At 43.8% G+C, this 19,568-nt stretch overlaps 1 protein-coding gene across 1 annotated transcript in view; it reads left to right on the top strand.

Annotated features, from left to right (window-relative positions):
- Window positions 1–1,508: 1,508 nt before the first annotated feature.
- The window catches only part of LOC126253673 (protein FAM135A), a 615,476-nt gene continuing 597,416 nt past the window's right edge, over window positions 1,509–19,568 (top strand). The window contains exons 1-2 of the mRNA XM_049955193.1: window positions 1,509–1,780; window positions 2,419–2,519. Of these exons, the coding sequence (XP_049811150.1) occupies window positions 2,443–2,519 (77 nt within the window). The 5' untranslated portion in view covers window positions 1,509–1,780; window positions 2,419–2,442. The remainder of the gene's footprint in view (window positions 1,781–2,418; window positions 2,520–19,568) is intronic.

Below are 19,568 nucleotides of genomic sequence, written 5' to 3'. Positions count from 1 at the left end.
CTAATATTTCGAGGAAGATTGTTCCGAAGTCGAGTTTCTCTTAGATAAAATGACTTAGGGAACACGGAAGCGTTGTCTAGTAGTAGAGCAATCTTTTTTTCTGAAAACAGAATTCCCCTGTAACGAAATGTGTGTTGTAAGGTGCTAGTGTCGTTACGCGTTTGTAAATCAGACGACTCAAGAGCAGGTCAGACAATATGACGTTTAATTGCCGAGAGTTCAAGAGTTTTTGGTATCGGAAAGCTGTCGAATTTAGATTAAAACATGTACCACTTCTCTACACTGCGCTGTAATCACAGAATAATCGAAAAAAGAAGATAACTTTAATACAAACAGTTATGAAGCTGGCGGAGCAGTAAACATGTTTGGCAACAGTTAGTGGGAATCTCATTTATTCAGTTGTACTGTAGTTTTTCTGTTGTTCCACTTTTTCTGTTTACGTGAAAGTCAGAGCGGTTGCTGTTCCCATTAAATAATAACGATAATGTCAGTATAAAACTAGTGTTAGTCGACCATAAAGGGAATTAATATAAACTTCGTCGTATTGAGAGATGTTAGATTTGTAAAGACGTACTGTACGATGATTGTACTTTACCGGTACATATGCAAATAAAATGAGAAACGAAGACTTTTAACATCACTCTAAACGTTACAGTTTTGTGTACTTCATATTTGCTTTGCTGTTGTAAGGCCATTTCACGTATGTCATTCGTCCGAAACAGTACGCACGGCACCCTGAAGTTCTAAACGTGGGAAGTATGCTTGCATTGTATAAATTAACTAACAAAGTTAAGAGGAAATATAAATACGGCTTTCCTAATCACGAGAAATAGCACTGAAATCTGTGGCCAAAAAACTAAATTAAAATTAACAGACAATAACGTAGGTCTAACACATATTTAACTACTACCAAATCAAATAAATAACGAATTACGAAGAAATATAAGCAAATGTGCGCACTGCAACTGTGTTTATTTTTCCATGTCCACCTGCAAAGACGACCGAAAAGCAGATTCCGTCGACTGCAGCTGAACTTTGCAGCTGTTTGTCCTTCAACGCTTCGTCAATGACTAACAGATGGCTCTTTAGCAGATGTTCAAGTAGTCTTACAGTTCTCCGTAAGATGTCAGGACGAGTATCAGCGCTGCCAACAGCAGCCGTTCCGGCAGCTGCCAGAGCATTTGTGCACTGTTTTACACGTGTAACACACGCTTTATATAGAGTATGAGATATATTTAAGATATGACACGTGTTATGCACGTTGTTTACAATGTTATATGTCAAACTTTTCTTTGTCGTCAAGTTGCAAGTATTCAACATTTTGTAGAACTGTTGGCAATGATGAATCCGAGAAACAAGTTTCGATGATGGCGGCGGGGTGGCTTTGACATTTCGGAATGAGGCGGACTATGTATAAAATACCGCGTTTTAAGTTATTTTTTCGGTGTTTGTCGTGTGCGCCTAAGTGTAGTGTGACGTTGCTTGTCTTAAGCACTTTATTAATTTCAGGGTAAGAGGTTTTTTTTTGTAATCGATAGTGTCATATGTAGCGGCGAAAATATAATTTCAAAAGGAGCTGTTTTGCGTGTGTATGCGTCAAGAATTCAGCATGAGTTCAGTTGTCTTTTGCAAGGTGCAGTTATTTTTTGTTTCTAGTACTTGCTTGACAGTGGAATAAGAAATGTTGCATTTCAGTCGATTCAGTTAGTTCCCTCATGAGAATTTCAGTGTTTCTAATACAGGATCTGCGAGAATGATCGTCGCTTGATAAAGTGGAAAGGTCAGTTTCCTGTAAACAATATTCTCACTTTCTTTAATACTAGTAACGACAACATTGAAACTGAAAATATGTAGGCCTATAATCATTGTTATAATTATGATTTGCATTGACGTTCCTCATGCGTCAATTGACTCCCGTTAACAAACAGTATGAAAAATGTTGGAGACCGCAGTAGAATGTAGATGGACCGTGTGCTCTATCAACTGTTCTTGCGCTTCCAGCAAATTTTGCTGAATGCCATTACACACATGTCAGTATTCCAAAGTTCCCTTAGAGGTTAGTAAACAGCACGAGAGAGACATGTTTACGTGACATTTTATCCAGCATTTTTTGTTCCATGAAGTGTAAAAAGAGCCTGCAGTCATCCACCTGCTGTATTAGATTCACATAATTTCCACTCTCTGAAACATGCAAAAAATTTGAGGGGTGTTATGATCCGGTTCGGTATATGAGTGTAGTCATCGGATTTGGTATCATATGTCATACTGTCGTTCATGCTGCATTCATCCACTTTGAGCGAAAGATCAGGTGCAGTTTCAGTGCGGCAAACACTAAAATATTACGTAAGACATCGTATCGTTCATTTTCGTATTTCGCGTCCATCTGTGCAACTGTATGAGTACAAACTTATTTCGCAGGATGGCGAGTCCTAACGTCCCGCCATGAGTGAGCTTCAGGCCACGGTGGAGTTCTCAGTAGAGCTCTACAAGTTCTACAATGTGGATCTTTTCCAGAGAGGGTGAGTAACATTTGATTTGGCTTTTATCCGTCATGAATATGTGCCGGCCTATTATGCCAAATTTCAGCAGGACACACATTTCCCAGGTATACTTTTATTACCAACTAAATTTAATTTCCTTAACGGGTAACACAGCTGTCAGGATTTTTAATCTTTGGTGTTATTTGAATATTGCTTGTAAATGAGGATCTAAACTCTAGGAACAGACTGCAGCGAATGCGACGCCCTTGGCAAATGATACGCAGTGGCTCACCCGCGGCAAATTGTGGCATAAGAAGAAAGTGAAACATTATCTTTCTTTTAACTGCTAAAAGATCCTTTATCATTTGAACTGAGAATTAGTTTTGGGATCAGTAAGTTTGACGTGCTATCGGAGGTGTACATGGTACACTGTTGGGTTAGTTAAAGTCACTGAACGCTAAAGATATAATTTTCAGTCGAGTCCTGTCTTTCATGTTTTGTATCGTTCAATAGGTGACAGTACAACTTGTGTAATGGATGTCCTTTGTGATGCATACAGACATTCAGACCAGCGAAACAAATTCTAGAAAGGAAACAAACCTTAGATATTGGGAAATTAGGTCTCACGATTTGTCACAAAATACTATCTCTGGTCGTGCTAGTTGACAGCAGTTTGCTTCCACGCACTATTGTGCAGCTGTGCGCCAAGATTGCGTCCATGGCGTTTTTAAGTGTCTAGCTTTAGGTCTTCCACTTCCATTACTTAATATAATCATACTTTAAACAGACTATACTGTTGAGCTACAGGGTTCAACTCAAACTGTTTGAGGAAATAAGCGATTGCGAGTAAAAGTTTGTCGCTGTTGTAAAAAAGAGCAGTTCGTTTGTATTCTGTTTTCATCAGTTCGAGTGAATCATCCGTTTATTAGGATCTCGTAGTTTCCAAGGGCATTTTGAATAGTGTAACTTCATTAACTTAACAGCTGTCTTTGCACTACAAGAAGCTATCGTTTATAACAGACGTAAGTCGTTTGATAAGGGGCTGAAACGTACAGTGAAAACGATAAACTTGTTCAATGTCTGGGCACATAGTCAAGGGTACCAGTACGAGAGCAATTGTGAAAAATGCCTAAGAGTGTTTTTGTATTATAACCCCTCGTGTCATTTTTCATCAAGTAGAAAACAGTTTTTTTTATAGGTCGAAACTTAGGGCTCCACTTATTAGTATTTCAGTTTGGTCTGACGAATACAGCAGCAGTTGCGTTGCTATGAAGTAATGGTTGGCATCTTTTCAGTAGATGGAAGCAACGTGTTCATACATTAATTTCAGTTTTTTAAATGTAGCCGAAATCTGGTGTTACATGTGTCCGTTTAATTCCCAATACGTTTCTCTTCGTCGTGACCGAACCAGAGATTAACATAAATAGTAAACGGCTCCAATTTTACGAGACAGTAGACTTAATTGCCAGAGCTTTTACCTCCGAATGTATCTAAGTGGACATAAGCATCTGTACTTTACGAACCACTGAGAAATGCATGGCAGGCGATACTTTCCAGTGTATCAAGTACTAGAGTTCGTTCTGTTCAGTTCTTCTGATGTCTGCTTAAATGCCTGTGTGCGCAACTGTGATTAGTTTAATCTTCGCGATCCTTACAGGAGTGATTCGTTGAGAGTTGTAGTGTATTGCTAAATTCCGCACTTGGTACTAGTTCTTTAAATTTTGTGTGTAAGCTTTCACAGGTCAAGCGTCTGCCAATTACAGTTTCTCAGCATTTCCGTGAGTCTTCCACTGGTTAAACACACTCAGCAACCGTTGTCGAGTTTTATTTTGAAAGAATGACATTCGAACGATCTTCATGTAGTATTTTGTCCTCGTTGTACTATTATTCTCCCACTACTCGATGATGTGGTAGGGTAACTAACTGCTCCACGGTGACGTAAAAGAGGTACACACACACACACACACACACACACACACACACACACACACACACACACATTATATATATCTAATCACTGACAGTTGATACCACACTGGTAAGTTCAAAAGGCGATGTTGGGACGAGGACTTAGTATAGATATTTGTGGCGAAGTCCCAAACAGTACCGAATAAATCTCCCAAAAAAGGGATCCAATGGAGAATGTCGCTGACAAGGAAACTATTCAAATACGTAAATTTCTTTTTATTTGTAGCGCAGAAGACATAATGTGCAATGTTACTATGAATTTGTGAATTATTTTACATCCAGAAGTGTTAGTTTTAAAAATCCGCGTGACTGTGTTAGTGTCGTACAAGGAGCAGGCCCACAGGAAATTCTTTCTTTCATTCATTCTTAAAATAAATCGTAATACTCAGAAGAAGCGTGCTATTGAACAGAATTGCACCCTTGTCTTTCATTTCTTCTGTACTTACATTGAATCCTCAGACTGTGCTCAAGCATATTATGAATTGTGGGCAGTGGGCAATCAGAAACTAAAAGAACTAAAAATAACTGGGACAAAAGTAAATAGCTCAGGAAACATGTTTTTGTCGGATGAGGCTTTCAACTCTAAAATTAAAATTCATGTATATTACTGGCTCGCATCGAATTATATATAAGCAGTAGTAACCAGAAAACGAACGGAATTGATATAGTGGGACAGTAATATTAAATTATTTTATAGCTTGCCATTTTTAATGAATTGTTGAATCTCTTCATATTAGTGCATTAACTTCCGTATGTTATCAATAAAATTAACAAGCGTGGTCTCAGCCGCTGCTTTGGGTTCGATTCTCGGTGAGCACCTTAGATTCTTCTGCGAGGGCCAAATTGGGTAGACTCAACCTCATGGTCAGCTGATTGACAATAAGCCGTGAAATTGACCTGCAAGTTGCAGAAGTGGCGTGAAATTGAAAGGCTTGCACGGATCTGGGTGTGACCTCCCCCCCCCACCTCCCGCCCCCTCTCCCCCTCACGTTGCATGACAAATACATGTTCGATTTCTGTTTATGCGTCACATTGTTCGGTATGCAATCTGTTATCTACCGTTTACCCATACGATAAAACTACAGTGGTCCATACGTATTAAGTGAAAACTTCTATAATAAATAATTTGCAATGTATTGTTGTTTTTAGCATCTGTATACAGTCATACACATAGAGGCTATCCGCAGCAGATAGGCTTCTAGTGCAGTCATCTTTTTGAGGCTGATGTAGTTTCCCGGATTAATGTAAGCTCTACGCTTATTTCTGTACACTATTATCCTTCGTCCTGTTAGACAATTTGTGGTAGTGTCGATTCATCTCTTCCTTGCCCGTCGTGTTGTCTCTTGCCATTGAGTTGTTTCTCAGACTACACAGTTCTTTCTCGGTCCTTTCTTTTGAGATTACCAAATCATCTCACTATAGTTTCAGCACACACCTCATTAAGGGTTTGTTTCACTTGAAGACAGTGTATGCCGTTGTTTGCCTTTTACTTAGCTGCTCCCGATTTTTAAAATCGCATTTCGTAAGCGAAAATTAGTGTTTAACGTCCCGTCGACGATGATATGATTAAAGATGCGTATCCTTAAAGAACTTCATCCCTACTGCTTGTAGAGTGCTGATATTGTTGGTTTCGGTCCGGCTTTTTAGAATGTATTAGGGCTAGTAACTGATAGAAAGAAGCTCTTCTTGAATATGAATCTGTGCGCTATAGAATTTCCTTGTTCCAAAGAACCTTTCTCATCAGGTGATAAAACTGTGCTCCATTGTGTACCTTACTAGAGATTTCTGCAGAAGGGCGATTTTCTGTTATGCATCTAGTACAGATGTTCCGTTGACCAACAGACAAAACTTTTGCTTTAGACTTGCTTTTGATGCAAAATTGCGTGAAAATGCTATTCCAGTGTTTTAATTCTTAATTAATGAAAAGCACATGTTTGCTTTTGTTCTACAGTATTACTTTTATTGTGTTAACCGGCTTTCGGCTTACAAGGCCATCTTCAGACATTTACTTTCCATGTACGAAAGTCTCGTTTTCGGCTGTTATTAAAACATCTGCAAAGGAAAGAGCCTTGCGTTTCATATCTTGCGTAGAACACTAGTTCTCTTGCGATCAGGTGCGAGTTATGGTCTGTCTCAAAACGGGTGCTGTGAATTATGATGAAAGTCGAAATCTACGCTTTTAGTGACCGTGCCACAAGCATTGGTTGGTAGCAGAAATTTTCTCCGTTCCCATAACCGAATCTGGAGAGCCGGCTGAGAACGATTGTGGATAACATTCCTTTTTTTATCTTTGTAGTCTGCCAGTTTTACAATAAAGCGATGAACGTGGACCGGGAGAGGACTGTCCGTTGTTAAGTTTGGTTGGTATGTTGATTTGGGGAAGGGGACCAAACACGAGGTCATCGGTCCCATCGGATTAGGGAAGGATGGGGATGGAAATCGGCCGTGCCCTGCGAAAGGAGCCATCCCGCCATTTGCCTGAAGGCGATTTAGGGAAATCACGGAAAAACCTAAATCAGGATGGCCGGACGCGGGTTTGAACCGTTGTCCTCCCGAATACGAGGCCATTGTGCTAACCACTGCTCCACCTCACTCGGTGTATTACGTGTGGGTAGCCATTCGATTTATGGATTAATGTTTCGTATTTGTAAGTCTGTCTTCACTGGCTCAGAATTTTCTCGTATAAGTTTTCACTAAATCATGGCAGGCGATTACCGGGAAGGTTTTTTCAAGTAACGGCGGATCTCTTCGGCTTTTTTTTAGTTTGAGCTAATGGTACGTCTGCAATGGCCTTGCTGTCAACAGGGCGGTGCATTCCAAACGTTCCACTCGTTCTGCTCCTCAAAAATGAAAATACCTCTTTAGAAGAATCTTAACAGTTCAAAGCAACTTGGAATGTGACTGTCTCGACTGGCAATATAATCTGCGACTTCACTCTGTTGTTCTTGCTATTATTTCAGTAGTTGCTTCTGACGTGTGTCAATTACCACGGCTGAGTGTTCGCTTTGTCATTCATAAAACATTGTCTTTTTCGTAGTCTGATTTCCGTTCTGTTGGAGGGGTGGAGGGGCGAGGGGGGGGGGATGACCATATCATCAAGGTACAGGGTGTTTCAAAAATGACCGGTATATTTGAAACGGCAATACAAACTAAACGAGCAGCGATAGAAATACACCGTTTGTTGCAATATGCTTGGGACAACAGTACATTTTCAGGCGGACAAACTTTCGAAATTACAGTAGTTAGAATTTTCAACAACAGATGGCGCTGCAAGTGATGTGAAAGATATAGAAGACAACGCAGTCTGTGGGTGCGCCATTCTGTACGTCGTCTTTCTGCTGTAAGCGTGTGCTGTTCACAACGTGCAAGTGTGCTGTGGACAACATGGTTTATTCCTTAGAACAGCCGGCCGAAGTGGCCGTGCGGTTAAAGGCGCTGCAGTCTGGAACCGCAAGACCGCTACGGTCGCAGGTTCGAATCCTGCCTCGGGCATGGATGTTTGTGATGTCCTTAGGTTAGTTAGGTTTAACTAGTTCTAAGTTCTAGGGGACCAATGACCTCAGCAGTTGAGTCCCATAGTGCTCAGAGCCATTTGAACCATTTTTCCTTAGAACAGAGGATTTTTCTGGTGTTGGAATTCCACCGCCTAGAACACAGTGTTGTTGCAACAAGACGAAGTTTTCAACGGAGGTTTAATGTGACCAAAGGACCGAAAAGCGATACAATAAAGGATCTGTTTGAAAAATTTCAACGGACTGGGAACGTGACGGATGAACGTGCTGGAAAGGTAGGGCGACCGCGTACGGCAACCACAGGGGGCAACACGCAGCTAGTGCAGCAGGTGATCCAACAGCGGCCTCGGGTTTCCGTTCGCCGTGTTGCAGCTGCGGTCCAAATGACGCCAACGTCCACGTATCGTCTCATGCGCCAGAGTTTACACCTCTATCCGTACGAAATTCAGACGCGGCAACCCCTCAGCGCCGCTACCATTGCTGCACGAGAGACATTCGCTAACGATATAGTGCACAGGATTGATGACGGCGATATGCATGTGGGCAGCATTTGGTTTACTGACGAAGCTTATTTTTACCTGGACGGCTTCGTTAATAAACAGAACTGGCGCATATGGGGAACCGAAAAGCCCCATGTTGCAGTCCCATCGTCCCTGCATCCTCAAAAAGTACTGGTCTGGGCCGCCATGTCTTCCAAAGGAATCATTGGCCCATTTTTCAGATCCGAAACGATTACTGCATCACGCTATCTGGACATTCTTCGTGAATTTGTGGCGGTACAAACTGCCTTAGACGACACTGCGAACACCTCGTGGTTTATGCAACATGGTGCCCGGCCACATCGCACGGCCGACGTCTTTAATTTCCTGAATGAATATTTCGATGATCGTGTGATTGCTTTGGGCTATCCGAAACATACAGGAGGTGGCGTGGATTGGCCTCCCTATTCGCCAGACATGAACCCCTGTGACTTCTTTCTGTGGGGACACCTGAAAGACCAGGTGTACCGCCAGAATCCAGAAACAATTGAACAGCTGAAGCAGTACATCTGCATGTGAAGCCATTCCGCCAGACACGTTGTCAAAGGTTTCGGGTAATTTCATTCAGAGACTACGCCATATTATTGCTACGCATGGTGGATATGTGGAAAATATCGTACTATAGAGTTTCCCAGACCGCAGCGCCATCTGTTGTTGAAAATTGTAACTACTGTAATTTCGAAAGTTTGTCTGCCTGAAAATGTACTGTTGTCCCAAGCATATTGCAACAAACGGTGTATTTCTATCGCTGCTCGTTTAGTTTTTATTGCCGTTTCAAATATACCGGTCATTTTTGAAACACCCTGTACTTGCGTTAACTATAGGATAGTTAACATGGAAGTGGAACTTGGTCTACCCGGGAGATCGCCTCTGTAACCTTGTGCGAAAGGTTGGTTTCATTAGTGATACATACTTACAGTATGACACGGTACTGTATCCAGAAAACTTACATGTAAAGTCTCTGGCCGCTGAAGCCTACACAGCTACAGTTTTGGGATTGTGCCTAAAAGCACAAATCAGCTGATCGGGATTCCAGGCAACAGTTAATCCAGCGCTAGGACTCAATTTGGAAGAAAAATAAAGGAGATCAAATTTCAACGTGCAGCCGAGAGTTTCGATCCTGTATGGATTCTCCATCCTATACCAATTTTGTGCTATAGAGCAAATTTCGGGTTGTCTGTTCTCCAGGGTTGGTGTACTTCCTTACTGAATCATTCATTACTGTTTGACTTTAGATATTTTTATGGAGGGGAGCAGAATAAATAAAACTTCTGTCTTCTCCTCTAGAAATAAGGACAATTAAAATGAGGAACTGAGTTAGAGATAAGCTGCTATGATGGAGAGGGGCTGGGGGAGGAGGAATGGAGGTAGAGGGAAGTATTTCCGTTACCACAGGGAACGGAATAGTTCGGCGCATCACGGTACTGGATTGCCACCAAACCGTGTTCTACCCGTGTCTGACAGTCGAGGTCATGAGAGACAAGACTCCAGATATCAGAATATTTGACTGCAGGACGATTTTGGGCTCCCGACACATGGTACGCATATTCACGGTCGTGGAAGCACTTAGGTTTTCAGGTGACATCGTGTTTGTATTCTGTGAGTAGCTCGATTCGAGGAAATCCACCGCCGCGATAGTCAGCTGTCGTTCGCAGTGACAGAAGTAGCCTTTGACTGGTAGTGAATTGAATCGTAAACGCGAATAATTGCGTCACAGTGCAATCAGTCGTTGGTGGTGGACACCTGCAGCCCACAGTGAGGTGGGATACTCATCTTATGACCAGAATAACTACCTCACTATTGGATAGAGAAGCCAAATGTGTACCTCTGCCTGCCGTAAGTCACAGGGCACAGATGTTAGCACGATTGTGGGTACTACGGTATTCGACAATCGACGCATGGAAAGAGGTCACCAAGAGTGGTGTCGTGATGCTATAACGATGACCAGGTACAAGTACCAAACGAGACGATGCATCCAGTTTGTCAACAGGAACCGTTCAGCTTGCGTTTCGCTGTGTCCTCGAATGAAAAAAATGGAATAATCGTGTGGCATCATTGACCGGGAGAACCCATCTGGAGTCTTTCTCCCGTGTGGTGCATGTTTATCACTTTGACACCACGTTGGCGAGATGCGCATCTTTGTGGCGAAGGTGGGATGAAATGATGACAACACGAGCATCTAGTTCCTTAGCGAAGAAAATCGCCGATGTGGCCGGGAATTGAACCCGGGACCGCGCGATCTAGAGGCAACGACACTAACCACGAGCTACGGACCCCTGTGTGGATTGGCCGCGGAGGGAGGGGGGGGGGGGGGGGGGCTCGCTAGGATACTGTACATTCCACAAGCCAAGGTAGAGTGAATAGCGGCAGGTACATCGTACCAGTAATGTGGATTTTGTCACCTATTGCAATCACATACTGGGCGACAGAAAAAGGACTGTATTTCTCTGTACGTGCCCTGACCATGGCCGCTAGGCAAGTTTGTAAGGTTACAGATATAGTTACTCTTTGAATATCGATATCTGCACCTCAGACGTAGCTGCCTGGTGCAGCAGCACTGACTCTACAGTTACGGCGGTCGCGGCTGGATGTAAGGCGTGGTTGGACGACACGTCGCCGTGCCGCGAAAAGTTCGATAAATCCGTTAAACGTTGCAGCGTTCGTGGGGCGGTATTGAAAACTTATCAATATTAGAAGCGAGTCGTTAGCAGAGATCGGTAGAAGCAGTGTCCGTAAGAGTGAACGTCAGCAATTGTGCAAGGAAACGTTAGCAAAGTGTACCGTAACTTGCGCTAGAGACAATAAACCTTTCAGTTCTATGAAGCCAGTGGCTCCTTTCGAATACTTTTCATATGCATTAGAACTGAGCGTGAAGATTTTTAATGGCAAGTGTGGTGATTTTTGATAGGACAGGAATCGGTAGGTACACAGTCCCATTTTTCACCTGCATCTACATGGACGCTCTGCAAATGACACTTAAGTGCCTGGCAGAGGCTTCATCGAACCACCCTGACAATAATTCTCTGATATTCCTATCTCGAAAACAAAAACGAACACCATATATTTCTGTGCGAGCTCTGATTTCCCTTATTTTATTATGATGATTTGACCCTATGTAGGTCGTCGTCAACAAAATATTTTCGCCTTCGGAGAAGAAAGTCGGTGATCGAAATTGCGTGAGAAGATTCCGCCGCAACGAGAAATGCCTTTGCTTTAATGATGTCCACCGCAAAGCCTGTATCATGTCAGCGACAATCTCTCCCCTATTTCGCGAGAATACAAAACGTGCTGCTCTTCTTTGAACTTTCTCGATGTACTCCGTTAATCCCATCTGGTAAGGATCCCAGACTGCGCAGCAGTACACCAAAAGAGGACGAACTAGAGTGGTGTACGCAATCTCTTTAGTAGATCTGTAACATTTTCTAAGTGTTGTCAGTAAAACGCAGTCTTTGGTTTGCCTTCCCCACAACATTTTCTGTATGTTCTACCCAAATTGAGTTGTTCGTAATTGTAATTCCTTGGCATTTAGTTGAATAAATCGTTTATATAGATAGGGAACACTCCCTAGCGGAACGCCAGAAAATCACTTCTGTTTTACCCGACGTCTTGCCGTCAATTACCACGGACTGTGACCTCTCTGACAGGAGAGGTGCATGTTCATTGGGAGTAAGATGCCCAATCGCCGTTGTTTTGTCAATACAACTGGTTTTAGAGAGAGACAAACAAACTTGGCAATAACATTTTCTACGTATGGGAGTAAGCATCCTACTTATGCGTTGGTGGCAATATTCTTCGAATACAGGATTTTCTACATTTACCCAACAGAGTTGCCCGAGAGCTACGTCGTGTTCCTTCCAGGTGAAGCATCCCCAACTCTCTTGTGGTTCCCTTTTTAGGTACTCTACGTCGACGTCTGCTCGTAGATACGTATCGTCGGTAGGTTTTGCGGCTTTACTTCCCGACGTGACAGCGACGACTCTCCGATAAGGTGCGGGCCTTGGGTTTTGCTATTACTGTGAGTCTTGTAAATATCGCTTTTATTTGGTAATTGGCCCGGCTAAAACTCTCCCGTTTTATGATTAAGGCAGCCTGCGCCACCTTTCGGAGAGAGTGGGGACGTGAAAGAGTCACAAAAGTTCATATTAAGCAGTCCGTAAAACACGTAAACGTCCACTTCAGTTAGCGTGTTAGTTAATGCCTACGCTTTCCGCTAGATGGTGCTGACTTACTGCTGAATAGCGTTGGTTCCATAAAACCTTCACTGATTAGTACTAGGTAAATGAAATAAGTACTACACTCTTGTATTTCACTTTCACTCTATATTCAGGGATTAAGATGGTGATGGATGATGGTCTATTTAAAAGGTTCCTAGCCTGGAGGAATCTATAGTCCGCAAATGCCGATATGCACGCGCTCTACGTCCAGATTCGCAACTAACGGCACACGACACTTTCAAAAGCCCACACGTTAATATCTGAATACCGGTACCTCTGAATTCACTCGTATCATCAGATAATTTGAGTTTCTGTCGTCTATATGTCCGTAAAGTTCCAATCTAGCACTAAAGTCCTAAAATCCTCTTAATATTCCGTTGCTACTAACAGTCAGAAATCGTACACTACATCACTTTTAATCTCCGTAATATTCTAACAGTTTATCGTGGATCTTAACACGATAAAGTCCAATCTAATTATTGTCTCGCTGACTGACAAGGGTCCCCCGCCCTTTAACGAAACAATCAAGGGGAAAAAAGGCGGCAAGAATGACGGTCAGGCCTTTTTATAGGTTTTTCATCACAAGAGTTTAACGTCACTGCCTTCTCCATGACGGAGCTTCCGTGGCTTTGCTGTACTTAGACGTTAAACTACTTGCTGATATACTGTAATTTTGATCTGCAATTACCGAACTCTGATTCTACACTATTTTATTTTTAAATTTCATTCTTAATTTTAAATCATTCTTTCTATAGCTTTTATCACTTTAAACTGAACCGAGGTGTTACACAGGCTTGTTGTTGTTGTGGTGGTGGTCTTCAGACCTGAGACTGGTTTGATGCAGCTCTCCATGCTACTCTATCCTGTGGAAGCTCCTTCATCTCCCAGGAGCTACTGCAACCTACATCCTTCTGAATCTCCTTAGTGTATTCATCTCTTGGTCTCCCTCTACGATTTTTACCCTCCACGCTGCCCTCCAATGCTAAACTTGTGATCCCTTGATGCCTCAGAGCATGTCCTACCAACCGATCCCTTCTTCTAGTCAAGTTGTGCCACTTACTCCTCTTCTCCCCAATCCTATTCAATACCTCCTCATTAGTTATGTGATCTACCCATCTGATCTTTAGCATTATTCTGTAGCACCACATTTCGAAAGCTTCTATTCTCTTCTTGTCAAAACTAGTTATCGTCCATGTTTCACCTCCATGCATGGCTACACTCCATAAAAATACTTTCAGAAACGACTTCCTGACACTAAAATCTATACTCGATGTTAACAAATTTCTCTTCTTCAGAAACGCTTTCCTTGCCATTGCCAGTCTACATTTTATATCCTCTCTACTTCGACCATCAGTTATTTTGCTCCCCAAATAGCAAAGCTCATTTAGTACTTTAAGTGTCTCATTTCCTAATTTCCTCAGCATCGCCCAACTTAATTCGACTACATTCCATTTTCCTCGTTTTGCTTTTGTTGATGTTCATCTTATATCCTCCTTTCAAGACACTGTCCATTCCATTCAATTCCTCTTCCAGGTCCTTTGCTGCCTCTGACAGAATTACAATGTCATCGGCGAACCTCAAAGTTTTTACTTCTTCTCCATGAATTTTAATACCTACTCCGAATTTTTCTTTTGTTTCCTTTACTGCTTGCTCAATATACAGATTGAATAACATCGGGGAGAGGCTACAACCCTGTCTTACTCCCTTCCCAACCACTGCTTCCCTTTCATGCCCCTCGACTCTTATAACTGCCATCTGGTTTCTGTACAAATTGTAAATAGCCTTTCGCTCCTTGTATTTTACCCCTGCCACCTTCAGAATTTGAAAGAGAGCATTGCAGTTAACGTTGTCAAAAGCTTTCTCTAAGTCTACAAATGCTAGAAACGTAGGTTTGCCTTTCCTTAATCTAGCTTCTAAGAGAAGTCGTATGGTCAGTATTGCCTCAAGTGTTCCGATATTTCTACGGAATCCAAACTGATCTTCCCCGAGGTCGGCTTCTACTACACAGGCTTGCCCATTTAAAACTTTGCACTCTTCTGTACGGGCTGTTCCGAGCTAGTTCGATCCCAGCAGCGCATCTGTGGGACAGTTCGACGTCTGTAGGAGGGACTTGGAGCAGTGAGAGGTTTGGGGCCCTGGAAGCCCACTCGGCTCCGCCGTGCTCCTCGGACAGTGCGGCAGCTCGCCGGCCGCCCCCTCTATATTTAGCCGTAGCGCGGCGCGTCGCGTTCGGCCGCGCCCCGCACCTCGACACTCGGTTTGTTTTCGGGCAGGCTGGGCGCGCCCGGCTGTTTGCCAGCGCGGCGCGCCGCGGCGCGGATGTGCCGGGATATCGACCTCTGGGCCGCGCCGCCTCTGCAGCCGACGCTCGGCGCCGGCCGCCCGGCTGCGTCTTGCACGGCGGCTCGCCCGCGCCAGTCGCGGGAGGTAACAGTGCGCGACTCTCCATTCACCTTGAACTGTGCCCTCAGGCCGGCTGCAATTAGAATTGCACAGGAGCGCCACTACATTCATATCTACACTACTGGCCATTACAATTGCTACACCACGAAGATGACGCAGTACAGACGCGAAATTTAGCCGACAGGAAGAAGATGCTGTGATACGCAAATGACTAGCTTTTCAGAGCATTCACACACGGTTGACGCCCGTGGCGACACATACAACGTACTGACATGAAAGTTTCAAACCGATTTCTCATACACAAACAGCAGTTGACCGGCGTTGCCTGGTGAAACGTTGTTGTGATGCCTCGTGTAAGGAGGAGAAATGCGTACCATCACGTTTCCGACTTTGATAAACGTCGGATTGTAGCCTATCGAGATTGCGGTTTATCGTATCGAGACATTGCTGCTCGAGTTGGTCGAGATCCAATGACTGTTAGCAGAATATGAAATCGGTGGATTCAGGAGGGTAATACGGAACGCCGTGCTGGATCCCAACGGCCTCGCATCACTAGCAGTCGAGATGACAATATCCGCATGGCTGTAACGGATCGTGGAGCCACGTTTCGATCCCCGAGTCAACAGATGGGGACGTTTGCAAGACAACAACCATCTGCACGAACAGTTCGACGACGTTTGCAGCAGCATGGACTATCAGCGCGGAGACCGTCGCTGCGGTTACCTTTGACGCTGCATCACAGATAGGAGCGCCTGCGATGGTGTACTCAACGACGAACCTCGGTGCACGAATGGCTAAACATTTTTTCGAATGAATCCAGGTTCTGTTTACAGCATCGTGATGGTCGCATCCGTGTTTGTCGACATCGCGGTGAACGCACATTGGAAGCGTGTATTCGTCATCGCCATAATGGCGTATCACCCGGCGTGATGGTATGGGGTGCCATTGGTTACACGTCTCGGTCACCTCTTGTTCACACTGACGGCACTTTGAACAGTGGACGTTACATTTTAGATGTGCTACGACCCATGGCTCTACCCTTCATTCGATCCCTGCAAAACCCTACATTTCAGCAGGATAGTGCACGACCGCATGTTGCAGGTCCTGTATGGGCGTTTCTGGACACAGAAAATGTTTGAGTGCTGCCCTGGCCAGCACAATCTCCAGATCTCTCAGCAGTTTAAAACGTCTGGTCAATGGTGGCCGAGCAACTGGCTCGTCACAATACACCAGTCACTACTCTTGATGAACTGTGGTGTCGTGTTGAAGCTGCATGGGCAGCTGTACCTGTACACGCCATCCAAGCTCTGTTTGACTCTATGCCCAGGTGTATCAAGGCCGTTATTACGGGCAGAGGTGGTTGTTCTGGGTACTGATTTCTCAGGATCTATGCACCCAAACTGCGTGAAAATGTAATCACATGTCAGTTGTAGTATAATATATTTGTCCAATGAATACCCGTTTATCATCTGCATTTCTTCTTTGTGTAGCAATGTTAATGGCCAGTAGTGGACTCCGCATGCCTCCTTGTGCGGCACAGTTAGCTCTACATCTACATACACCGAAGCGGCAAAAGTCATGGGATAGCGCTGCGCATGCGCACAGATGATGTTAGCATCTTGTACACAATATATGAAAGGGCTGTGCGTCGGCGCGGCGCTCATTTCTACACACGTGATTCGTGTGAAAACATTTCCGACGTCATTATGGTCGCACTACGGAAATTAACAGGCTTTGAATGCGGAATGGTAGTCGGAGCTAGAAGGAAAGGACATTCCATTTCAGAAACCTTTAGGGAATTAAGTATTCCGGGATCCACAGTGTCAAGAGTAAGCCGAGAATACCAAATGTGAAGTTACCTCTCTCCACGGACAACGCAGTGGGCGATCGTGTTAACGACGGAGAGCAGCGGCGTTTGCCGATCCTGACAGACAAGCAACACTGCGCGAAATAACCGCAGAAATCAATGTCGGACGTGCGACGAACGAATCTGTTAGGATAGTGCGGCGAAATTTGGCGTTAATGGGCTGTGGCAGCAGACGACAGACGTGAGTGCCTCTGCTAGCAGCACGTCGTCTGCTGCAGCGCCTCTGCTGTAAACTCAAGAGCGAGTAGCGCTTTTGGTGGGTGAAGCGGCCTTTCCCGGAAGAACGCTGCCACCGGCCTACAGGGGCACCCAAAATGTCTAGCGGTGTAGATCGGCGTGCAGTGATATACGTCGTTTCTGTTCGTGGGATCTTAGTTGCCAGTGTCTGTCAGTTAACTCTGTATACTTAATGATATACTTCGATATCCGGAAGTGATGGATAATCGTCTAGCATTGCAAGAAAATGTGCAGAATATGAGGAAGAGGAGGTATTTGCGGAGAAACGAGCGTTCGATCGTCTCTAATGTTATTGCAGCGCGTATTAAAGAGGCGACCCAAGAAGAACTGTTGGTTAATATTACCAGTCCCAACCAAAGGGCTGCAATTTATGCAAACGTCAGCCTCATCCAATAGGACGCATAAGGAACGCACGCGAAAATAAGCCGCATAGTTTAATGGAATCGCCACGAAGGAAAACTAATAATCTTGGGTGGAAACCGATCGTTATAGACCGTTTCAAAATCACGTAACACCTTTGATGCTTATGGGACACTAAATCTCTATCTCGGTCACTATTCACCTGATTCTGAGACATATTGCTTGAAATACGTGGTCAATAGCTTTTCTAAACACTGTTGAAATTTTCTTCAAAACATGTACATCGATTCTGGACTTCTAAGCAAAAAGCTTGACATACGAGGTGCGTTCACAGATTAATTTTTATTTTTTGGTAAGAACTTTATTTGTTAATCTACAGCAATGTTATCATCTTCAAAATATTCCCCATTACATACTATACACTTGCGCGAGTGCTTTTTCCTGTTCCCGAAATTATTTAGGAACTGTTTCTTCGGGTTAGTTTATAAGTCTCTTAACTGTGCATTTTTAATCTCATCCATGCTTGTAAGACTGCTGTCCTTTAACGCCTGCTTTGAAATGTTTATACCACTTCTGTGCCCTTGGTTCACTCATATACAGACTCATCAAAAGCAATATTTAACATTTCTAAAAATTTCATACACTTTATTCCATTCCTATAACAAATAATCCTTGATGCTACCAAAACACATGTAACCTTTTTGACAGCTGACAACAGAGTAAATACCCAATATCCATAATATTGTGTACATACTTTTGAGACATGTTTACGAAAACAGTGACAAGAAAGTAGTGCAAATAGGACTAATACAATACTCAAAATTATAAATTTCTGCTTACCTTTTAAACACTCTTCGTGTTGCAAGTCCTTCAAAAAAAAACTTCTGCCTTTTAGTAGAAACACAAAGTAAGAACAAGCCTTAAATTCTACAGATTGATTGCATTATATGGGGTTCGTTTTACGAATAACAACAGAGGAACATACAATATATTCACATGAACAGGCATTCGGTTCTATGTTTGTAGTGTAACCCTGACTTCCATTCTTATCTTAATATTATTTACTCTATAATGTTGTGTTTCGGAAGAAGCTATCGTTTTTTGTATTCCTTATGGTCTTAATGCATTTGTCTAAAAATGAACGCAGCCGGGACGTATCTGTACAAGGCGTCGCCACAGATTTAAAGCACGCGCCGCGGCAGGGCCGGTACTACGTTGTGAAACAGCCTGTGGAAGCGCCCTGTGACGTAGCTGGGTTGGCAGAGTGGGGACTCGCTCGCTCGCTCTTCAGTTTACCGACAGACTAGGCCCGCCATCATATCGGTGTTGGACCGTAGACGACTGGAAAACCGTGGCCTCGTCAAATCAGTCCAGATTTCAGTTGGTAATAGGGTTAGTGTGGCGTGGATCCCAGAAGGCCATGGACCAAAGTTGTTAACAAGGCACTGCGCAAGCCGGTGGTGGCTCATTAATGGTGTCGGCTGTGTCATCCTCTGGAAATGGTTGTTTTCGGCTACCTGGAGACCATTTGCAGCCATTCATAAACTACACGTTCCCGAACAATGAGGAAAGATTTCTTTCTCAATCACAGGGCTCCATGTCGCCGGCCACAATTGTTCGCGGTTGGTTTGAAGACAATCTGGACAATCCGAGCGAATGAGTTGGCCATCCTGATCGTCCCACATGAATGTCATTCAACATTTATGGGACATACTCAAGAGGTCAGTTTTTGCACAAAATTCTGCACCGGCCACAGTTCCGCAATTGTGGACGACTATAGAGGCAACATGGCTCGTCATTTCTGCAGGGGACTTCCAACGACTTGTTGAGTCGATTCCACGTTGAGTTGCTGCACTACGGCGAGCCAGAGGTGGTCCGACGCGATATTAGGAGGTATACCACGACTCTCGTCACCTCAATGTACATACTCCGGTGCATGGCGGAGGGTAACTTCTACCAGTAGGAGTCATTCCCTTTCCTGTTACGCT

Source organism: Schistocerca nitens, chromosome 4 (assembly GCF_023898315.1).
Source record: "Schistocerca nitens isolate TAMUIC-IGC-003100 chromosome 4, iqSchNite1.1, whole genome shotgun sequence".
NCBI lineage: Eukaryota > Metazoa > Arthropoda > Insecta > Orthoptera > Acrididae > Schistocerca > Schistocerca nitens.
This window is presented reverse-complemented; position numbering and strand designations above follow the sequence as displayed.